The sequence below is a fragment of the Fistularia commersonii genome, chromosome 14, assembly GCF_037954325.1.
Source record: "Fistularia commersonii isolate RoL2024-O1a breed Wild chromosome 14, RoL_Fcom_v1.0, whole genome shotgun sequence".
In the NCBI taxonomy this organism is placed as follows: Eukaryota; Metazoa; Chordata; class Actinopteri; order Syngnathiformes; family Fistulariidae; genus Fistularia; species Fistularia commersonii.
In genome coordinates, this window is record NC_141297.1 from 1,504,114 (window position 1) to 1,527,943 (window position 23,830).

The 23,830-nt window shown below is 41.9% G+C and overlaps 1 protein-coding gene across 3 annotated transcripts in view; it reads left to right on the top strand.

The window, feature by feature from the left end:
* Window positions 1-23,564, top strand: part of LOC147226842 (chemokine-like protein TAFA-1) — a 42,664-nt gene extending 19,100 nt beyond the window's left edge. For all 3 annotated transcript variants that reach the window (XM_086159517.1, XM_086159516.1, XM_086159518.1), the window contains 3 exons: window positions 20,861-21,001; window positions 22,322-22,446; window positions 22,530-23,564. In XM_086159517.1, coding sequence (XP_086015643.1) covers window positions 20,861-21,001; window positions 22,322-22,446; window positions 22,530-22,562 — 299 coding nt within the window. In that variant the 3' untranslated portion in view covers window positions 22,563-23,564. The remainder of the gene's footprint in view (window positions 1-20,860; window positions 21,002-22,321; window positions 22,447-22,529) is intronic.
* The last annotated feature ends 266 nt before the right edge of the window (window positions 23,565-23,830 follow it).

The window sequence follows — 23,830 nt, forward strand, 5'->3', positions numbered from 1 at the left end:
GTATTTAAAAGTAGAGCGGGAGCTAAACTGAGTTGGGAATTCACATTTTTTTACCGGTAATCATCATCAATCGAACCCATTGAAGTCCTCATCCTCTGTTTCTGATTTGAACATCTGCGTTAAATCTCCATCAAACATGCCGGGTTCACTTTCTTCACTGTCAGAGTCGCTTTCCTTGGAAATGATGCCGGCTTTTGCAAAAGCTGGAACAACAGTGGTGGAGGAACTGTGGTCTCCATCGGTCATCCATCGCCCCCAAGCTTCTCGCAGCCTTAATCTAAACGGTTCACACTCGTTCTTCGCTCGATGATCCACTGCTCGAGTCTTTCCTCCGACTCCGTCCACTCGCCTTACGTCGGCGGAAACTCAGCTGCGTCTTTTTGGCTCGTTGGAGCTCGTTCTCCAGCTTCTTCCACTTGCAAAACATCGATTCATTAATCTTAAATTCTCTCGCGGCTGCTCGATTTCCATGTTCCTCCGCGTAGCCGACGGCTTTCAGTTTAAACTTTGCTTGATGAGCGTGTCTCTTTGCCGTTTTCAGGGTTGTTAAAACAACAATATTCTGCATAACGCACATACACGTTCTTTTATATCCAATCAACGCCCACACTTCCCCCTCAAGTGTTCTCTACGACGTCCGCCTTACAGCAACAACACACAGGGCGCGCCGCACAATGTGAAGAAAATCCAAGACTTTTATTTGCGCCTTAAAGTCGTGAAAATACGGTAAGCAAAAAGAAAAGAATCGGTAAGATGTATGGTATATTTTTATCTATGAATATCCAGACGGATAAAACGTAGATGGGAGGCGAGAATTAACGTTGACATACCAGCGGACACCTGGGAGTAGATCCGCGTTGAGTCACACCGGACAACCAACGCAAACTCCTCGAGGGAATTGAAGTAGAAAGTAATTATTAGTAATTATTAGGTTTTTCAGAACACCGGAAATAATAGCTAAGATGTGGGCGACTCGTCGGGCGAAGATACTGCCAACCGCACATATATATGTTAGCTTTGTTAGCATATATATGTTAGGTAGGCCTTATTTCGGAAGGCCTACTCTTGCATTACTACATACAGGTCCAAAAACTATGGGACATTTGCCAGACGGAGCAAATTATATATTAATTAAGACTTCAGATGCCTATTTTTTCCAAAACGCTGGGCACCTGCATGTCTTTACGGTCACAATGACGTTGGCCTCTAGGAGTTCGTGGACCTGAAAACGTTTTGGACCGAGCGGCGTTGGTAGGAGCTCGCCCGATGTGTCCGAACGCGCTTCCAATTCGGACGTCGCGCCGACAAAAACAGTTGAATAAGTGATGGCGCCGCTCTGAATGTTACATCGCGCAGATTTCCTTTCTCCTCATGTTTTATTTTTTAGGATTTCCGCGGTCCCTCCCTTGCTCTTTGCCGGGACGGACGCTCTCTCCTTCCTCTCGCCGTCGGCCGGCGAAATTTTTCCCCCCTCGCTTTGAGGACTCGGTGACCCAGTTGCCAGACATGTTTATTGAAATCTAGTTCAAACCGGGAGCAGATTTTATAGTTATTGCGTCCGACTCGCGAAAGATTAACCCAATTTTCCCGATTCTTGCGCCGCCCGATGAACGAAACGCCGGCAGAACGGCGCTTGAAAGACCTTCTTTCAACACGGCGCGGCCTTTTCAGACGCTCGACAGGAATATGAAATTCATTATCATGACTTAGGCCTCATTAAAGGGAAAAGAAGCGTCTCGACTTACTAATTGGTTCCAGGGAGGGAGAAGAAATAAGTCATTAATATTGTCTTCATCAAACTCTACTGAAGATTTCAGTCTTGTTTCTTTTTTGCTTCAATATCTTTCAATTCTAGTTATTTGCAATCAATAATAATAATAATAGTAATAATAATAATAATAATAATAATATCATAATAATAACAACAATTATTATTATTTTTATAATAATACTATTATCAGTAGAAGTATCAGTAATAGTAGTCATTTATTGAATTTTTTGTGAAAATTTTTTGTATCAATCCCTTCGTGAAAAATGTCTTTTGCACCAGGTTATAAATATGGTCAGAAAAGATCTGCGGGATTACTGCTTATTTGCACTCTATTATTATTATTATTTTTATTATTATTATTATTATTGTTATTATTATTATTACTTAAAACCAAACTGAGAACACTAGAGGTCAACTTGTCAAAATGTAATTGCTTCTTTTAACTGTTTGTAATATTGTTCTGTCTGTAACTTATTGCTGCCTTTTGTCCAGGACTTCCTTGTAAAAGAGGTTTTTATTCTCAACCGGACTTTTTTCCTGGTTACATAAAGGTTAAATAAAAAGAAATTTAAAAATATATTATTATTACATATTTTTGTACTCTATTAATCCCTTGCCGCAATTTTGTTTGTCCTCTGCGCCGGATTACAAGTATGGTCGACAAGACCTGCTAAATTACTGCTTATTTGCACTCTGATGTTATTATTATTATTATAATTATTATAATCAGTCGTAGTAGTTGTATTTTATTTTATTTTTTCTACTCTATTAAACCCTTTGGGGAAAATTTGTCTTTTACACAGGATTATAAGTACAGTCAAGAAGACTGCTTACTGCTTATTTGCCCTCTATTATTATTATCATTAGTATTAGTAGTAGTGGTAGTGGTACTAGTAGTAGTAGTAATAGTAGTATAGAAGTATTGGGATTAGTAGTAGTAGTATTTTATTTGATTTTTTTTGTACTCTTAATCTCTCGTCTGAAATTTGTTTGTCTTTTGCATTGGATTACAATTATGATTGTCAAGCTCTGCTAGATTACTGTTTATTTGCACCTATTATTATTATTATTATCATTATATTATTTTTTGTACTCTATTAATCCCTTGTGTGAAATTGTTTTTTTGCTACGGATTACAATCATAGTTTACAAGTCGACAGTCTAGATTACTGCTGATTTGCACTCTGTTATTATCATTATTGTTTTTATTATTATTAATCAAGATTCAACACTTTTATTGCCATAACACAGAGTACAACGACATTTCGAGATAGCAGCTCTCAAGTTCAGTGGAATCAAAAACAGACACAAACAACTTTAAAAAGCAGGACACAAAACAACAATACAACAATAGCAGCATCTCTGGGTTACAGATATGAGACAGAAAAATATGAGACCAAAAATATAAAAAAACATCTCGAAAAATAAATAGATAAATATGTCAAAAGAGAAAATAAGTCAAAAAGTGGAAAAAAAAGTGTTTATTGCAACGGTACTATATTATTATTTTGTTCATATCATGTGAGCACGATATGAGAATAGAAAATGAATGAATGAATGAAATAAATTGTGAACACCTTGTGCTTAACGCTAGAATATCCTGCAAAATCATCTTTTTTTTTTTTTCTTTCTTCCATTCATCCCACTGTTAGGGTTAAAATGCACAAAATAGTTTTAAAATATTGACTCTGGACCAAAAAATATTGACTGAAATATAAGACTCTTATTCAGACTAATATGAAATCATCAGATGCTGAAAATGAAATAAAATAAAATAAAATAAAATAAAATAAAACAAAACAAAACAAAACAAAATAAAATAAAATAAAATAAAATAAAATAAAATAAAATAAAATAAAATAAAATAAAATTAAATTAAATTAAATTAAATTAAATAAATTAAATTAAAAAACAGAAAAATTACCATAATAACTTTCTTTGTAACATCAACATTTAAATATTTCGGCCTATTTTTGGGATAAGATAAGATAAACGTTATTGATCACCATTGGGGAAATTCTTTTGTCACAACAGCGTAAGAGTTATAGTATCAATAAATATGAATATACATATAAATAGACAATGAAAACCTAGCAAAAGATGTCCATAAATAGATAAACAGATGAGTGAATAACAACAATAACAACAAGAACAAGAAAAAAAAAGACAAGTCAGGGTGAAAATAGACATCCAGAGTGACGACAACAGGAATGACAAAAATAAACCAAAATAAGCCGGATGCGACCGGGCCGGGACCGACGTGGATAAAATAGACGCCAGAAAGACGGGCCACGACGCGTGTGATGCGACCCGCCTCGGGCCGAGGGACGCCGACGAGGACCGTCGCCGTCGGAGACGCACGTTAGCACGGAAGCCGTGAGCGAAAAAAACACCGTATCACGTCCAAGCGGGGCTTTTACCAGCTTCCTCACACACCGGGAAGACGACACATTGTCTTACGCTTCGGCCTCAGCCGTCTCCAGAGGCTTCCTGTTCATGGATGTTTCCTTTTTCTCCCCTTTTGAATCCGACTCTTTCATCAGAGCGGGAGATCTAAAAATACGAGATACCGGCTCTGGATGTTTGCCAGTCGGAGAACGGGCCAGATAGCGGGACGGACGCAGCTTGACATTTAAGGATGAATGACGGCGCTCTGACGGAGGATGTATTTTTATATTGTAATTTTTCCCCTTTTTCCCCCCCCCCATTTTTTTTTTTTTTTTTTTCCCAGAGGGTTGCACGTGCAGCGCGTCAGGGAAAATGTTGTTTCTTTTGCTTTAATGGACATGAAATCTGCCGGTTATGCATCGCAACGGGGGGGGGGGGGATGACAAGCTCGGAGTCCACATGCAAAATAAAGGAGGGGGGGAAAAAAATGAAAACAAAAAAAAAACAATTTTTTTGTTTTTCGTTTCCTCCGGGCTGCGCGCTATTTTTTTTTCACGCATCCCAACACCAGCTCTGCCCCCGAGAGTGATCATTTTGCACTTCAATAAAGCGTCACCCTTCTTTGTCCTACAGCGCCGGACCAATCTTACGGCCTCTTTCCGTGTGACATGCTGTCACAGCCGCCCGATATATTTCATGAATTTCTATGCTTTTTATTTGTCATGGTCGCTCTGAGAGTGGCAATCGGAAGATGTCTTTGCTTCTAAACTGTTTCGGGTGCCCCTCTTGTGCACGTGCGCACGCACGCACGTGCGGAAAACGAGCGGGTTGCTTTAAGAAACAACCGGTACCTTTATTATCAGAAGAGTTTCTGAAGCACCGTTAATTCCCCACAACAATTTACGTCTCAGATTTCCTCTTGCATTTTTGAATCGCTAACTCCAACACACACACACACACACACACACACACACACACACACAGGAGCGCTCCCGTATTTTCCCCGGCTGTTTCGGAAAAAAAAAAACAAATTTGTCTCGCGGTTTATCGAGCAATATGTCACTCACTTTCACCCCAGAATTTGTGTCTGGAATAACAACAATGCAACCGGAACTTTAGATGTTTTCACGGAGAGAAGGAGCGAACGGGGGGGGGAGGAAAAAATAAAAATAAAATAGTCACTCAATTTGGCACCACGCAGTCACATGTTTTGTGCCTCTCACTGTCTTCCATCTGCATTAATTTGACATTCTCTAATCTGGCATTCCCATTTCCTGTCAGCGGCACAACCACAGTAGCCTGCTGGCTGGCGCGTCTGCAGAGAGCACGCTCAGTGGAAGTGGAGCCTATTATGGGTCACCTTGGATGCATTTCTCATTAAAAGGTGACAGGCATGCTGCTATAAAACATGGACTGCTGCGGTTTGGAGATCAGGACCTGCTGTCTCCGGTAAATGACTTTCAAACTGAAAAATAATTAAATGCACGGGTCGCGCCGCCGCCGAGTTTGCATAGCCTCGCGAGTGAAATGGACTCTCAGCCAGCCGACGGGGAAATACTTTTTTTTTGCTTCACCGGAAATACTTTTTCCGCGACACCTCCAAGGTGTTGGTTTTTCGCGCGACTCCGTTTTCGTCGCAGGTCGCTGGCCGAATTAAATCCCCCCTCGGCGCCGTTTCTTTTAATCCGCTGGTTTTATTAGGGCGTCGGATCGCTCGAGTAATATTTGTCTTGTTCCCAGCGTCTGCGCGGTCGGCTGGAAACCGCCGCCATATTCGCCGCGCTTTTCTCCCCGGAGACGACGGCGCTGTCGGCGGTCGTTACACTCGACAGCGAGTCATCGCCTACTTATTGCGCGCCGGCGCGTCCCCGAAGATGGACCGGCCACTTCTCCTTGTTCGCTGGCAGCTTTATCGTGTTTGAAAAAACCATTTAGCGGTCCCGAAAGAACCGTTCGCGATCATTAGGCAGGCGAGGCCTCGGGGGAAATAAAAAAAAACGCAAATCCGTGGCTAGCGTTAGCGTCACGATCGATTTGACGGCGTCGGCTTTCGGTTCGGAGGCGCCAGGTGTTGGCGTTCGGCGGTGTTACGGTGAAGTGGCCTGACAAAATTTCCGCGCGGCGAATTCGCACGGAGCGGATCCCCCGGCGGGGGAAGGCGCGTGCCGAGCCGTCGTTTATTTATTTGCGCGAAAGCGATTCGGTCCGTTAGCGACTGCCAACACATCGTCACGTCGCTTTACGACTGAATCGGATATCAGACGGAGATAAGCCCAATTCATTCTTTTTTTTTTTTTTTTCGGAGGGCCGTAAATGGCTCGCGTTGGTTTCCTCGGAGGCGGAAAACAAATGAAACATTTCCCAAAACACAACACTTGGAAGTCGGCTCCGGCTGCACGCTGACACCCATGAAAATTAAAGCACGTTTAAATCAATTACGCCGACGCCGGGGGGTCGGACTAACTTTTTTTGACTTTCCCTCGGAAACGCTCTCCCCCACTTGAGCCGACGCCGCCGTTCGCCGTCCCGCTGTTTCTTTGTAGATGTCGACGGGGACAAACAGGGGAATGTTTTAACACAAGGTGAAAAGACTCGGGGTCCGACTGTGACGTCCTTCATGCCGAGAATTGATTTCGGCGCCGTGACGGTCGACCCGGAGCCGCCGCCGCCACCGCCGCTGCCGCCACGCGTGTCGCAGACGTAGCGTATCCCAAAAAGAAAGCTTCTTCCCACGCTGAGAGAAGGTCGAATATTTTGAGTCCACAAAAACACTCCTGGGCTTTTTTTGTAAAATAAAAACAGGAAAGTGTCGCAGCTCCTTTTCTGACGTCTGCGGGCAGCGGCGAAGCTTAATAAAGCCAGATAAAACAAACACAAACACGGGGAAAATATACCCTTCAAATCTTGCATTTTCTTCCGGGAGAAAAAAATACGGTGGAAACCGCTAAAAGAAAATCGTCCGGAGTGTTATTTTGATTTTGAACCCCCGTGTTTGGGGTTCTTGGACCCTCCGGTTACGCAAACTGAGCGGTTCGTGGCATTTTATGGGGCTATTTCTGGGGGGAGGTGTTGTTTTGTCACATTTAAATCTAGGTTATCGTCACTTACTTCGGTTGTTTGGCAGGAAGCTGCTGCGCTGGTTTCCTGTGAAACTCTGGGAGTGTTTTGTGAACTAGAAAACTCCCCCCCTTTCTCACAGCGTGGCGGTGAGTAGATAATCACCAAATATTTACTCTTGAATGAACTGTTACTTTGCTGCTAATCGCTACAAAGACTTTGCCTTCCTAAATGAATCACCTCGACATGGAAGCAGAAACATCCTGTCAGCACAAGAAAAACAATATGTAAAAAAAAAAAAAAATGTAGTAAAAGAATTAACGTTCACCTAAATAGGAATGTTACATCTGCTATAATTTTTAAAATTCAAATTATTACATCTATTCTCATGTACTAATGCTAGCAATGATCGTGCTAATAATTTGTTTGCGGATGACACCGTGATGTTGAAGAGTTTGGTCTGGAGAGGAGAGGGATGAAGCTACAGCCAGAAGGTCAAGGAATGAGTGGAAGTAGAAGATGGAGGTGGAGGAAGCAGGGATGAAGATGTGGAGTCTCCTCTTTGGGAGTGAGGAAGATGGACGGGTTCAGGAATGGAGAAACAAAAAAAGACATGTTCGATGTTCAGTCGGTGTGAGAGAAGAAGGTCTGACGGAGGCAGACGATTGGCTGCGACGACCCCTGAAGGAAGTGGAGAAAACGGCGCTAGCGGCGCTAGCCGCTTGACTTTTCGTTTTGAAAGCACCAAAAAAAAAAAAAAAAAAGAAGTCGTAATTAAAAGCTAAATCAGAGCCCTCAAAAGGCTTTACAACGACGGATCATACGGTCTTTCATGCCGGCGTCGCCCAGATGTTCGCGCGCCCACGTCGGCGTTAGCTTTTCACGAGAGAGAATAAGGGTTCGGTATCCGGGTCGAGGACATGTAAACTTTAGATGCATCCTTTCATGCCGTCGCAGTTCCACCGGCGGAGAAAGTAACACTTTTAACGCGCAGACGTAAATAGAAATATGTTCCAGAGCAGAAATTAGCGAGTTCAAAAAAGGGTACGTTTACAAATCCGAATACGACAAACGCCTCAGATCAGCAACGGGCATCGCAAATATCTGATAAGGTAAGAGAATATTCCACCGCGACGAAATGCTTTTAGAGAGGAGATCGCAATTACAGAGATCAGAGCGCCGAGACGCTTAATTTTAAAAGGACCCGATTTCCTCTTTTTTGCCCAAAGCCATCTGCCAGAATTACTGACAACATGATTGCTATTAACGACAGACACGAGCAGGCTAACGCTCCGCGTACAAAGAGAAAAGTTTAAAACTGCATTCAGAGGGTGACAGGTAGCCAGCGAGCGTTTGAGAGAATAGTATTCAAATGGAATTAAAGAGCGTACGCGAGCTCTTCTGGATGTCAAAGTTAGGCAAAACGGCCATTCTCCGAGCTTTAATTCCCTCAAAACAACATCTCAGGATTCCGTTGTTTGCATTCAGTCAACGGTTCGTTTCTTCAGCCTCAAAGTGACGTTTATGAAGTCAGAAAAGGGGTTTTTGTGCGCGCGATTATGCTAATGTGGCGCTTGCAAACATTGTTACCCAGAAATGAAGAGGACCCGGGACGGATCCCTGAGGAACACGCCTTTGCCGGAGTTACGCGAGTTCTGTTCGACAATCAAAATGAAGAAAAACAGCTTTTCTTCGGCGTTTCATTCCCACCCCAAAAAAAAAAACATTTCAGTATCGTTAGCCCGGCCGAGGAAAGTTTACCTTCTCCAACCGGCTGCATTGTGAGTTCAGATATGTGTGCATGATTACGCTTATTTGGCGCTTTTTTCAAATACAGAAAGAAAGTTGAACCCTGAGGAACACCTAGCGCTAATGCTACGGCGAGCTGTGCATTTCACACCTAGGCCTTCAGTAGAGTTACATTTATCAATCCACGCCTCCATCACTGCTATAAAACCCATCTTATTTTGCAGTTAGCGGACTGAAAGTGACAGACAAATCCTTTTCCTCACTGCAACAGGCCAGCTAGCTTCGCCATCGCCCGACCTTTCTTAGCCACGTCCAGCTTTTCTTGAAACATCCATCTTGAAAATGGTCTTGACAATAAATCTGGAACCACATCTATTTCTTCTCTTCCTTCAGTCGTCATGGGTTGACAAATGAGCTGTTATATCAGCGCTCGCTACAGATGCTGTCTGCATCTGGCTGGCACGATCTATGATTATCCAATTAAAAGGCGGGTGACATGTTGATGTTGCTGTAGCCTTCTAGAAGGCCTTGGTTTCACAACTCAAAATTTGATCGGTTGAAGCAACAGTTTCATTGACCCTTATTTTTTGTGAATCTGATTCTTTGACTTTGACCCTGCCTGGCAACAAATAATGGCTGAAATGTGATTGGTTAAATGCTTTAGCATGAAAATACATGTCTGGAAGCAGCACAGCCAAGGAAAAAGCTATGAAAGGAAGCGAACAGACCATTCTGAATTATTTGATAAATATTCACGGACAAAATATGATCAAAATCAGTCAGTTGTTCAGATATTTTGTAGGCCAGCAGAGAAGGCCTTGCAGGCCCTGACAGCCCATCACTGCGCTAATGTACAGCTGATATGGCGACAAAGCACCGCGAATCTGGATGAAACGACGCAGGCTCTCTCCGAGGCCCTTATCTTTATCGGTTCCCGTCGTTTCCGTTCCGTTTTGAAATGAAATCGAAACCGTTTTTTACGGCGCGCTACGCTTTGTGCATTTCTGAAACGTCAGATAATCCCGCGGCTGCCCGCGTGCAACTTTTTCTACAAGCTTATTTTAAAAGGGAGATGAACCAGAAGGCCAGCTAGCAAGAATATTTTGGTCAAGGCTCCCCATTTCTAAATGTTTCATAAAGATGTTTTCCAAGCACAGTGGGAAAGCAGGCCAGGAAAGAACAATTCAGCCCTTGCATGATGTCTGCGAAGAAATAAAACAGAAGTGTCGAACATTGTTTAAAACATCAGCGGTCATTTTCGGATGTGCGACATCGCTAACATTTCTGATTCTGGGGATCCCAAAGATCCAAACGATAACGTTCAGGAGGAAACCACTCCGACGCCTGACTCCCCCCTTAAACTTCCACTCTGTTTTGTAGGTTACACCAAATTAATGCCTTTTTTTTTCCACCAAACTTTATCCCGGGTTGTGATTCAAACCGCAGTGGTTTTTCTTTCCTTAGAATATATTCATAAGGACGCTGATTTCCACTCACATCACATGATCCTCGGCCTGTCGGTTCGTGTCCCAGAATTCGAGGGTCATGCGAAGACATTCCTTCATTCGTTATTTATGCTGCTTCTCCTGAAGCTGGAGCCGCCCCAACCATTCACCTTCTCATTCACACAAAATCCGCCAGAACCCGGACGGGTGGATCGGGAAACTCCCCGCGGGGCGAAGAACCGAGGAACCCTCTCGGACGAGGTGGCGAAACATCTCCGAATGAAGAGTCCAGGAAGAAGATCTCGACAAGAACTCGCCATGACGTGAAGAAACCGAGAACCTCCGCGAAGCTCCCGCTTTTTTTTTTGGACCCTGGGAGGAACGTGGAGACGCCGGCCAGGGGAACTTAGCTGAATCTCCAAAAGCGGCGATGTAGAACCTCTTAAAGGAAAAGAAATCACTGCAACTGTCATGAATGAAGGCGTTACAATGGTCAGGAAACAATCAGAAGAAACAATCAGAAGTCTGAACATCCGCGTCATGACATCTGGGTCGATGCAATCTGCTGCCAAACGGATGAGATATGACAGAAAGCCTGGATAAAATAGATTGGCGGCGAGACGGAGCGCTCTCTGTCACAGTGTTTGCAGTGAAGGAATCTTAATGTCATCACCTCCGGGGGCTCCAGGGGCAAACGCCTCGCCGGACAAATCTGGGATTAAAATTCCACGGGCGAAGAAGCGCTACGCTGAGAGGCCCGGCGCGAACATGCTAAAACTGTTTGGTATGCCGCACCAGGCTGGCGGCAGAGGACGCCAGTTTCGACATAAACCGAAATGATGATTTTTTTTAAAAAACCCTTTTTGTCCTCCGTCGGTCGGCAGAAGAGTCCAAGACCGCCTCCGGGCCGGGGAGTAATTAACGGCGGGGGCTGCATTACGGATCTGGACGGGCCGCGGCTAAACGCAACAGATGCTCGCGCCGATAAAAAGAAAGAGCGCCCGATAAATCAACAAGAGAAAGCCGACAACACAAAAGGGCCTCGTTTTTTTTTTGGGGGGAGGGGGTTTAAAAAGCGTCTTTTTTTTGCCCGGTTCTTCCGATCCGGCCGTTTTTCAACGAGACGATCCGACGGCGTTTTTTCGTTTCGGAAGCCGACCGCTCGCGCCGGCTGATAATGGAGTGAAATTGAAATGGAGAAAACAATTATACCCTCGCGCGGTTTTGAGCACCCACCTGATTAGAGCGTTCGCTCCCGCCGTGTTATCCCGCTTCCCTCCCCTCCACGTCCGCCTCTGAAATATTTATATCGCGAAGACGGGGCGTCGGAGCGTTGCCGCCGGGGACCGCGAAAAAACCCGAAGGCTTCTCGTCTGTTTCGCGGGTTTGAAAGCTCACCTGCTCGAAAACACCCGCGTTTTTCCTCCGTTAAATTCTTGGGAAGGTGACGATTTCCAAATATAGAGCGTCTCGATTCTTCGCTCGGTTTCCGACCAACGAGCGACGCAAGTTAATTCTGTTGAGTGGTGTGTTTTTAATAGATCAAAGAGGGAATCTGGGGCTGTCTTATGCAATTAAGGAGATGCATTAAGAAGAACAAACCCCTGTGGGCTGTTGTTTTCAAATGATGCCCCACTGCTTCCACTGGTACATCACGATTAGCGTTGCGCAGACATGCCCTTTTGTTGAGTGCATCAGACAGCAGGCAAAATTCTTACAGACCGGCGGCAGGATGCGGGCGCTTTGCAGTGAAACCCAAGGCCGCTAATGTTGTTATTCCACTTTTTTCTTTATTTATTTCTAACCCCCGAAACACAAAGCCAGGAGCGCACGACTCTCGGAGAGTCGGCACACTCGGCAGCCGACACGCAAACGTCCGGTTTTCTTATTTTTACCAACACCCCGGACGCCCAGCTACTTGGAATAATGTGCATTAGCAAATTAGCACTTTCTGTGTGTGTGGTTTGTAGCTTTGCAGGTGAAGTTAAAGCTCCATTTGCGCCGCGGCTAATCCCGATCTCAATCCCGATACGGGCCTGAAAGCCAGTCATCTCCCCACGTCGTCGGGCCGCATGAATTAAACACAGCCGTGGGAATTGAAGATATGTATAAACAATGACGCTCACGCTGAATTAGACATACGTTGATACATTATAGAGGCGTTTGTACAAATGTTCGTGTTTCTCTTGTTAGCATCATTAACGAGATGACGTCATCATCTCGGGGATCGCGTGTTTGATCGGAAAAAATAAAACTAGTGTTACGAAGCGCTTTGTCATGTGAAAATAGCAATTTTTTGTTTTCGTATAAAACGGCTGCAAAGCGTCGCCTCGAGTCTTTTTCATGACGGAAACCTGGTCGCGTCAGAGGAGCTTCAACACACAACCTCTTTGCTTCATAATGCTCTCGTTTTACCCCAGATGGTCGAGCCAGAAGGCTGCCGGCGTGGATAAGATAAGATAAGATAAGATAAGATAAGATAAGATAAGATAAGATAAGATAAGAAGATAAGATAACATATAACATAACCCAAGATAAGACAAGATAATATAAGATAAGAAGCTAACGTAACATAACACAAGATAAGATAAGACAAGATAATACAAGATAATAATGTAAGATAACATAAGACAAGATAAGATAAGACAACACAAGATGAGATAACATAGCATAACATAACATAACATAACATAACATAACATAACATAACATAACATAACATAACATAACATAACACAACATAACATAACACAAGATAAGATAAGATGATAAGATAAAATATAACATAACGCAAGATAAGATAAGACAAGATGATATAAGAAGATAACACAACATAACATGACATGACATAACATAATATAACATGACATAACATTACATAACACAACATAACATAATATAACATAACATTACATAACACAACATAACATAATATAACATAACATTACATAACACAACACAACACAACCATAACATAACATAACATAACATAACATAACATAACATAACATAACATAACATAACATAACATAACATAACATAACATAACATAACATAACATAACATAAGATTACACAAGATAAGATAAGATAAGATAAGATAAGATAAGATAAGGTAACTCCCCATGAGGGAAATTCTTTTGTCTATTTTGATGATATTTACATATATATTAAACCCTAGCGATCTCCCGCAAACTGTTATCAACTGTATTAAGCTTCCCACACTCTTATACGGTAAAAGCTTAGATTAACGGTCCTGCAATCGTCGATCCAGGCGGTCAAAGCATTTTCCATTTTTACAATTAATTCATTTTGTCTCGTCATCACCCGTTTTGCCATTTCACTGACACTTGAAGTTGCCGTCTTCCTAATGTTAGCATCTTAAGGTAAGCAACTGTAGACTGGTTGACGCTGTAACAGCGGCGGATTTCAATAGTAGAATCAAGAGTTAGGGATGCTGGGTATCTTTGTTTGCAAACGAGATCTCGTATTTTATTTATTTTATACAATTTTATAAATATTTTATAAAATTTTATTTTATAAAATTTATTTTTTTTCTTTTCTTCTCATGCTAGTATATGGCTATTTCATCACACAAAATGTTCAAATGTTGGAAAAAAATGCGAAAGAACAATAAATCCAGAGAAGCTAATTACAAAAAAAATCTGTAAAGAAGCAAGGGTGCAAAAGCCAAGCCGTGAATAAGCGAGGGTCCACTGTAAATAGAAATAGAAAGACAGTTAAAAGATAACAAACGACAAACGCAAATAATTAGAGAGCAGAGTGAACAACGACAAGGATGGGAATAGACAACGGAATGGAAAACAAAAGCAAGGGTGACGATAGACGACCGAAACGACAACAACAAGGAAAACTCTGCCATCTATTTTATCCTTGATGGTCTCGGCTCGTTCGCATCCAGCAGATTTTTGGTCTTTTTAAATTTTTTTTATTTATGTCATCGTTATTGTCACTGTTTATGTTGACATTTAGTCTATTTTCACCCTTACTGTTCTTACACCCTTCCATTCTGTTGTCTGTTCTCATCCTTGTTGTTTTTCTCTATTCTGCTGTCTATTTATTTGTGGATGTCTTTTCACATTTCTCTAATTGTCTTCTAATTGTCTCATATTTAATGACACCGTAACTGTTACGCTGCTGTGACAGAAGAATTTCCCCTATGGGGAGTTTATCTTATCTTATTTTGTGTTATGTTATGTTATGTTATGTTATGTTATGTTATGTTATGTTATGTTATGTTATGTTATGTTATGTAATGTTATCTTGCGTTATGTTTTGTTATGTTATGTTATGTTATGTTATGTTATGTCCTCTTGCGTTATGTTATGTTATGTTATGTTATGTTATGTTATGTTACGTTACGTTACGTTACGATATGTTATGTCATCTTGCGTTATGTTATGTTATGTTATGTTATCTTATCTTATCTTATCTTATCTTATCTTATCTTATCTTATCTTATCTTATCTTATCTTCTAATCTTCTTATTTTATCTTATCTTATCTCAACTTATCTTATCTAATCTTGTGTTGTGTTATGTTATGTTATGTTATGTTATGTTATGTTATGTTATGTTATGTTATGTTATCTTTCTTATCTTATCTTATCTTATCTTCTGTTATGATATGATATCTTTTTATATTATATTGTCTTATCTTATCTTCTGTTATCTTGTCCTGTTATGTTATGTTATGTTATGTTATGTTATGTTATCTTATCTTATCTTATCTTATCTTATCAAATCTTATCTTATCAAATCTTACTTGTCTTCTCTTATCTTGTGTTATGTTATAATATGTTATTTTCTTATATTATATTATATTATCTTCTCATATTATATTGTCGTATCCTATCTTATTTTCTTATATTATATTGTCTTATCTTCTGTTATCTTCTGTTATCTTATCTTGTTGTTTGTGATGTTATGTTATGTTATGTTATGTTATGTTATGTTATCTTATCTTATCTTATCTTATCTTATCTTATCTTATCTTATCTTATCTTAGCTTAGCTTAGCTTATCTTATCTTATCTTATCTTATCTTATCTTATCTTATCTTATCTTATCTTATCTTATCTTATCTTATCTTATCTTATGAGGCAGTGAGGTTGTCGTGTTTTGTTTTACACCGTCTGATTGCCGTGGACACAAAGGAGTGTGTTTCCCAATGTTTCTCCCTATGGAGTGATTTTGGTGTGTCTGTAGATCTTCCAGATTACCATCACGTATTTCTCCTCCTCGTGCATCCGTCACTCTCTGCTGGTCACGTCGTTGTCCTGCAGAGAGTGAGAGGTCGCGGCTTCCTTCACGTCCTCCAGCTGTTCAACACGTTACTGCTAAGTTGTGTAATTGTGAGACTTTGAGCCGCAGCGTTTCACCGCTGTGCAGTTTTTTTCTTTTGTATAATTTCCTAATTCTCTCAAACCCCAGGGGTTTGACAACCGGCGGGCTCTCAAACCACATTTCCTTTTTTTTTTCCCAAAAGTGCCTAAATTACACTATTTTACATACAAGGGGGCTGTAAAACCAGAAGTTCTAATCAGAATTTCAACTTTTCGGTGGCCTTTAGAGGCTTCATGGGCTCATTTATAACCGAATCAGTGCTAGAAATTGTCCAATTTGGAATTAGCAGTGTCTTTACGCCATCTATTTTGCCAAAGGGTCATTTTGTGTGATTTGAATGTTCTGTAGAAGGTTTCAACTGAATTGGTTGCATCAAATGAATGAATGAATGTGGTTTATGGTGTATCAATCATCAATCTAGTGACAATGAGGAGAAAATGCACCAATGACACACTAATTTAGAAATAATTTCAAATAAAACAATAATTTAAATAAATAAATATTTCATACATAATAATAAATAAAAGTTTGATTTGAAAATCAAACCTTTTAAATGCTTATTACTATTATAATTATTGTTTTTTATTCATTTTTCTTTGGACAATTGACACAATAAATAAAGGTATTTTTTTGCCATTGGCCTGTTTCTAGTTGTTAACGTGCCGTTTCCATAGAGATGCGAAACACCAGCCCGGTGTGTGTGTGTGTGTGAAAGTATGACAGACACACACACACCTAAAATGCAAGAAAACAGCTCAGAGTTCAGATCAGACGGTGCACGAGGATGCTTTTTTTTTTCTTTTTTTTTTTTTTTGCCTGTAAGAAAATAATCTGCATCAGAGCGAGAGCTCACACACCCAAAATATTCAAATGTAGTGAAGCAATATGCAAATCTGGCCATGACACATTTCACAAACCAGCAGCTCATTGTCAAACATTACTTCAAATCACTTGGCTGGCAACACACCAGCTACTCCTTTCCCCTCGCTCGCTCCTTCTCCTCAACCTCCTTGATCTGGTGTCACGCCGACGGGTGTAATTGTCAGACGGTCCTTTGCCGTGGACGTTCTCCTGCGTGGAGAGTCTGAACGCAGTGGGTGGAAGAGGCCCGCCGGTGCAGGCGGGTCGCCATCCTTCGGGGCGCGACCGGTAGTTTGCTCATAATTGCGTGCCGGAGCCGGCGTTTGCACCCTGCAACCCTCTTGTTCATAGACATCCTTTTTTTCCTGACCGCTCTCGACGTCTCTTGGGCTTCTTTTTGCTTTCAGTATGGATCCAAAAGGTGTGGGGTAAAGATCAGATGGAGCAAATGACATATTCTTTAAGATTTCAGGAGCCTTTTTTTACTAAATGATGGCCACCTGTCATGTCTTTACGAACACAATAAGGTTGGACTCAAGGAGTTTGGACTGGCACCAGACATAAGCATCATATCCTTTTAGATTACCTATCTGGAGTAGATTTTTATCATTTTTTATCTGTTACTATTTCCTACTTATTTATCCCTTATCATGTCATCTCATTATACACTTCTTATTCTTTTCCTTTGGGCTTTTCCCTTCAGGTGTCGCCACAGCCAATCCACTTTCTCCATCTAACCCTATTCTCTGTATCCTCCTCTCACACCAACTACCTTCATACCCTCTCTCACTACGTCCATAAATCTTCTCTTTGGTCGTCCTCTAGACCTCCCGCCTGGCAGCTCCACCTTCAGCAGGTCCAGGTTTGGACATGAACAGAGGAGTGTTCATGTCCAAACCATCTCAGTCATTGCTTTGTCTCGGTCATACATGTCCTGCACCCCCAGACAAATTCTTCTTTTCCTTTGGGCTTTTCCCTTTGGGTGTCGTCACAGCCAATCCACCTTCTCCACCTAACCCTATTCTCTGTATCTTCCACTTTCACACCAACTCACTTCATATCCTCTCTCACTACGTCCATAAATCTTCTCTTTGGTCGTCCTCTAGACCTCCCGCCTGGCAGCTCCACCTTCAGCATGTCCAGGTTTGGACATGAACAGAGGAGTGTTCATGTCCAAACCATCTCAGTCATCGTTTTGTCTCGGTCATACATGTCCTGCACCCCCTGACAAATTCTTCTTTTCCTTTGGGCTTTTCCCTTTGGGTGTCGTCACAGCCAATCCACCTTCTCCACCTAACCCTATTCTCTGTATCTTCCACTTTCACACCAACTCACTTCATATCCTCTCTCACTACGTCCATAAATCTTCTCTTTGGTCGTCCTCTAGACCTCCCGCCTGGCAGCTCCACCATCAGCATGTCCAGGTTTGGACATGAACAGAGGAGTGTTCATGTCCAAACCATCTCAGTCATCGTTTTGTCTCGGTCATACATGTCCTGCACCCCCTGAAAAATTCTTCCCTTTGGGCTTTTCCCTTCAGGTGTCGCCACAGCAAATCAACCCAACTCAACCAAGGAGAAGATTGATGGATGCAGTGAGAGAGGATATGAAGGTAGTCGGTGTGAGAGAGGAGGATACAGAGAATAGGGCTAGATGGAGATTGGCTGTGGTGACCCCTGAAGGGAAAAGGAAAAGACAACTTTAAATGCAGCACTGCACATGGAACTACTGCCATTTAAATTGTACTCACTGTTGCACCTGCACTCTGTGGGTTGAGCTGCACTCAATGTTTTACTTGCACTGCCAACGCCATTCATATTTTTAATACCTATTTATTGCCAATATAAATCCAAATACACTGTGGACAGCAAAGTCAGCATTTCATTGTGCAGGGAAACACTTTTCCACGCCTTACATATGACCATAGACACTGAATCTTGAATCTTAAGTGACATCCAATTCTTAATCCATAGGGTTCAATATGACGTGGGTCCACCCTTTTGAGGGAAGGCTGTCCACAAGGTTCAGGAGGGTGTTTTGTGGGAATTCTCGACCGTTCTTCAAGAAGCGCTTGGGCGATGTTGGACAAGAAGGCCTGGTTCTCAGTCTCCGCTCTAATTCATCCCAAAGGTGTTCTACAGGTTGAGGTCAGGACTCCGCAGGACGGTCGGACTCTGTCGTCCATGTCCTTACGGAGCTTGCGTTGTGCAGAGGTGCGCAGTCATGTTGGAAAAGGAAGGGTTTGGGGCCAAACTGTTCCCACAAAGTCAGAAGTATGGAATTGTCTCGGTAGGCTGAAGCTGAATTCCTTTCAGTGGAACTCAGGGGCCAAGCCCAGTTCCACACTATGATCCCCCAAACCAAACTTCACACTTGGCACAATGCGGACATACAAGTACCGTTCCCCTGGCGACCGCCAAACCCGGACTCGTCCATCAGATATCCGGCTAGAGAAGTGCTATTGGTCACTCCAGAGAAGGCGTCTCCGCCATTCTAGAGTCCAGTGTTGGCGTGCTTTACACCGCCGCATCCCGCGCTTTGCATTGCACGTGGTGATGCGTGGCTTGGATGCAGCCGCTCGCCCATGGAAACCCCTTCTATGAAGCTCTCTGCACCCTGTTCTTCAGCTCAGCTGAAGCCCACATGAAGCTCGGAGGTCTGTAGCCATTGACTCTGCAGAAAGTCGGCCACCTCCTTTCATATGCGCCTCAGCGTCCGCTGACCGTCGGTTTACGTGGCCGAGTTGCCGTCGTTCCCAAACACTTCCATGTTCTTCTAATGCAACCGGCAGGCGACTGTGGAATATTTAGGAACGAGGAACGATTTGTTGCCCAGGTGGCTTCCTAACACCGTTCCACGCTGGAATTCACCGAGCTCCTGAGAGCAAACCGTTCTTTCAGAAATGTTTGTAAAAACAGTCTGCATGCCTTGGTGCTTGATTTTATACACCTGATGCAGATTATTTGGACGGGTGAGCCAATACTTTTGGCCATATCATGTATTTGGTACATGTACCTCTCATTTTGAAGTAGAGAAAAACTACCTCACTCATTCACACATGTCATGCCCAAACTCTGTGGTCTACTTTTATCCTTGTTGGTCTCAGCACATTCACATCCTGCTTATTTTTGTTTATATTTGTCATTGTTATTGTCACTATTCATGTTCCTATCCTTGTTGTTGTTTTGGTTGTCTATTTTCACCCTTGCTGATTTTTGTTTTCATTCTGTTATCTATTCCTATCCTTGTTGTTGTTGTTGTTGTTCTCTGCTGTCTATTTAAATGTGGATATATTTAGCTATTTTCGAATTGTCTTCTAATTGTCCCTCTATTTGTATTTATATTCATATTTATTGAAACTATAATTGTTGCGCTGCTGCGACAAAACAATTTCCCCTTTGGGGATCAGTAAAATTTATGTTATGTTATGTTATGTTATGTTATGTTATGTTATGTTATGCTATGTTGTTATGTTATGTTATGTTATGTTATGTTATGTTATGTTATGTTGTGTTATGTTGTGTTATGTTGTTATGTTATGTTATGTTATGTTATGTTGTTATGTTATGTTATGAAATGTTATGTTATCTTAAGTTATGTTATGTTATGTTGTTATGTTATGTTATGTTATGTAATGAAATGTTAGGTTATCTTAAGTTATGTTATGTTGTTATGTTATGTTATGTTATGTTATGTTATGTTATGCTATGCTATGTTGTTATGTTATGTTATGTTATGTTGTGTTATGTTGTGTTATGTTGTTATTTATGTTATGTTATGTTATGTTATGCTATGCTATGTTGTTATGTTATGTTGTGTTATGTTGTTATGTTATGTTATGTTGTTATGAAATGTTATGTTATGAAATGTTATGTTATCTTAAGTTATGTTATGTTATGTTGTTATGTTATGTTATGTTATGTTATGTAATGAAATGTTATGTTATCTTAAGTTATGTTATGTTGTTATGTTATGTTATGTTATGTTATGTTATGTTATGTTATGTTATGTTATGTTATGTTATGTTATGTTATCTTATCTTATCTTATCTTATCTTATCTTATCTTATCTTATCTCTGATAGAAATTGAGTTTTAAAAAAAAAAAATTTGACCAAATGGTTGCGTTCCTGCATTTCACCTCCAAGTCCTGCTTCTTCTTCTTCTTCTTCTTCTTCTTCTTCTTCTTCTTCTTCTTCTTCTTCTTCTTCGTCTTGTTTTCCATCAGAGGGGGGCACGTGTGAAGTAATTGCCGCTCACAGATGCTGCAACAAGAACCGCATCGAGGAGCGGTCGCAGACTGTCAAGTGCTCTTGTCTGCCGGGGAAGGTTGCCGGGACCACTAGAAACAGGCCTTCGTGCGTGGACGGTGAGTATTCCCGGTTTCTGACGGGTAAAAACGAGCGTTTTTGCAAGAGATACGGATTTACCGGGATAAAACCCGAGTCCCTGAGCGGCTCCTCGTCCCCGGATAACGCTAACATTACCTCGGATTACGTGACGCGGGAGTTCGGCGGCTGACAGCGTCTGCAGACGCAGGTTTTTTGGATAGAGAGTCCAACTCACCGCGGGGACGACGGGAGAAATTAGCAATAGCGCAGAGAAGCAGTGACGAGGGAGCGGTTTTAGACGCTTCTCGTCAAACGTCTCAGAGGAGGGGAATCCACTGAAACACATATTGACTTTAGATAAAAGAAAAAATCCTTCACCTGCAGCTTTTATCATAAATCCTCTGGCAAACAGTCGCGCAAACTCAAAGCAGACGGCGGGAACTGGAGGCCTTCGATTCTTTCTCGCCGTCACACATTTGTAACTGTTTACTGTCGACTAACCCTGTATTTAAGTTCTTTTATTCACATTCACGCCTCCTTTGGCACCATGACAGGTGTTACTAGTGTTGAATAGTGTTGTTTTTATCATCATTGAATAGTGTTGTTTTTATCATCATTGTTGATTTATAAGTATAATGAGATGAGATGAGAGCGATGAGAACAACCTTATTTATCCCGGAGGAAATTGTTGTGCCAGAGTTTCAAGTAAAAACAGTAATAGATAATGGTAGAAAGGAGGAAGAATAAGAAATACAATGAAATATAAATTGTCTTAACTGTTAACTGTTAACTACAAAGATTTGAAGATTCCCTGCGGCTGAGGGAAGAGGAATTAAAATGCACAAGCTTAGCTTAATAACATTTGAAATAAAAACACATATTGAAACCCTTTATTCTGTCAACAATTAAAAAAACATAGTGATAAAATTTAAATATTACAACAGAGTACACCAATAAATTCACCACTTATTCCCAAATTATTCACATACATTCACAAATTCATAATCTATTGTCATGACCCCCTGCTATGTTTACAATTTATTGCTAATATTATCATTACTGGTGTTATCATTTGCAGTAATCTTAATTAGCCTTTTCCTTACACTTGAATTACTCACTCTGAGCTTTTCCATTTTAAGAGTTAATAGTAATAACTAGTTTAAGTACAATTATATCAAAGGTAATTTTTTGTTTTTGGGACGCTCCCTTAGCATTTGCCTCTATTGGCTAATGAAGGACTATAAGAGCGCTCTCTTCGCACCCAAACAAGTCCGGTGCATCCTTTAGCGCCGCTTTTCACGCTAAAACCTTAAAATGGGGATAGGGATACCGTCACATCTGGTCGTTGTCGCCCGCAGCGTCCATCGTCATCGGGAAGTGGTGGTGCGAGATGGAGCCCTGCCTGGAAGGGGAGGAGTGCAAGACGCTCCCCGACAACTCGGGCTGGATGTGCTACGCCGGGAACAAGATCAAGACCACAAGGGTAAGATGACCGGTTGGATTCGGATTTACCTTCCGAGGCCCCGGCGAGGTCCGACTGACCCCGAGGTCCCGCTTTCTCCTCAGAACACTCAGCCATACACCACATCGACGTACTGAGGACGTTTCCCGTTAGCGTCACCGACCTCCTTCCCCCCTTGGACGCCGCCGACCCCTCCGCACCGGCCGCCTTCTCCGCTTCAACGTGAGTCCTCCTGGTTTTTCGGCGCCGTCGCAGGACCGAGTTCCGCAAAGACAATGAACTCTCGGAGACGCGAAGGAACGCTCGTGGGATCCAAGTGTAAAGAAAAACAAAAAGTTGTAGAATACCTGAGGCGAGTCGCCTGAGGGACTTTCATCACGAGCTTGTAACGTTTTCATCACCTTTTTTTTTTTTTTTTCTCAAATTTTGAGACGTGGAGTCCGACGCCCTCAGGATTTTATTCTTTTTTTTTTTTTTTTTTTTTTTTTTTTTACGATCACACAGCAGGTCGGTGGTGGCGGTTTGTACATAATTTTGTCTTTTATTGTGTTGAGGAGGTTTTATTTTCTGGTCGTTTGTGGCGTGGAAATGTTAGCACCGGAGCTACCGGAATACAATCACAGCCAACAGATGACGGGATGAGCGGCTTTACGAAAAAAAACCCCTCCTCCGATACTGTGCAACCCCCTCCATGTGTTTTTTGTCAGTAAGCGTACGCCTCCGGTCACCTCTTTTCCCAGATGTTCTTCGCGACACCTCCGCTAACCCCGAAAAATGAATCTACTCTGCAAAAAAAAAAAACAAAAAAAAAAAACGTGATACCATTAGATCGTTTCCGATACTTGAAATGCCTTATTTGTGTGGAATCGTCGGAAGGAAAGACGGAGTTGTACATACGATCTTTGCGGAAAAATGTAATTAAAGTCATCGTTTCCCGTAGATGGATAAAAAAAAAAAAAAAAAAGGAAGGTGGAGGGCATCTGCTTCCAATGTTCACCTGGACGTTTTGGAGAAAGAAGGGACGCGGTATCACCTCCGACGGCTGCATGACAAACGTGACGCTGAGCTTTAAGAGGTGCTTGAAGTGGGGAAAACACATTTAGTAATGCCTAAGACATTATTAAATATACTGTTATGTATTTCTTTGTGCGTCTGTGTAGCTATTTGCCTGTGTGCGTGTCAAGCACATGTTAAATCAAGTTAGCGTCTATTCATAGACAGAGGTGATCCACAGAATGGAGAAAGAGGGTCGTGAAGGACGGGCACTGAAGCGCTAGCATGCTAACAGCTCAAAGGATACAACAGTCGCTCTACGGACGCCTGCAGTAGATCAAGCGGTGGAACCTGGGGACTCTGGAGAAGATCTGAGGTTGCTATCGTGCACCGATGAAGGGATTTGAGTCTA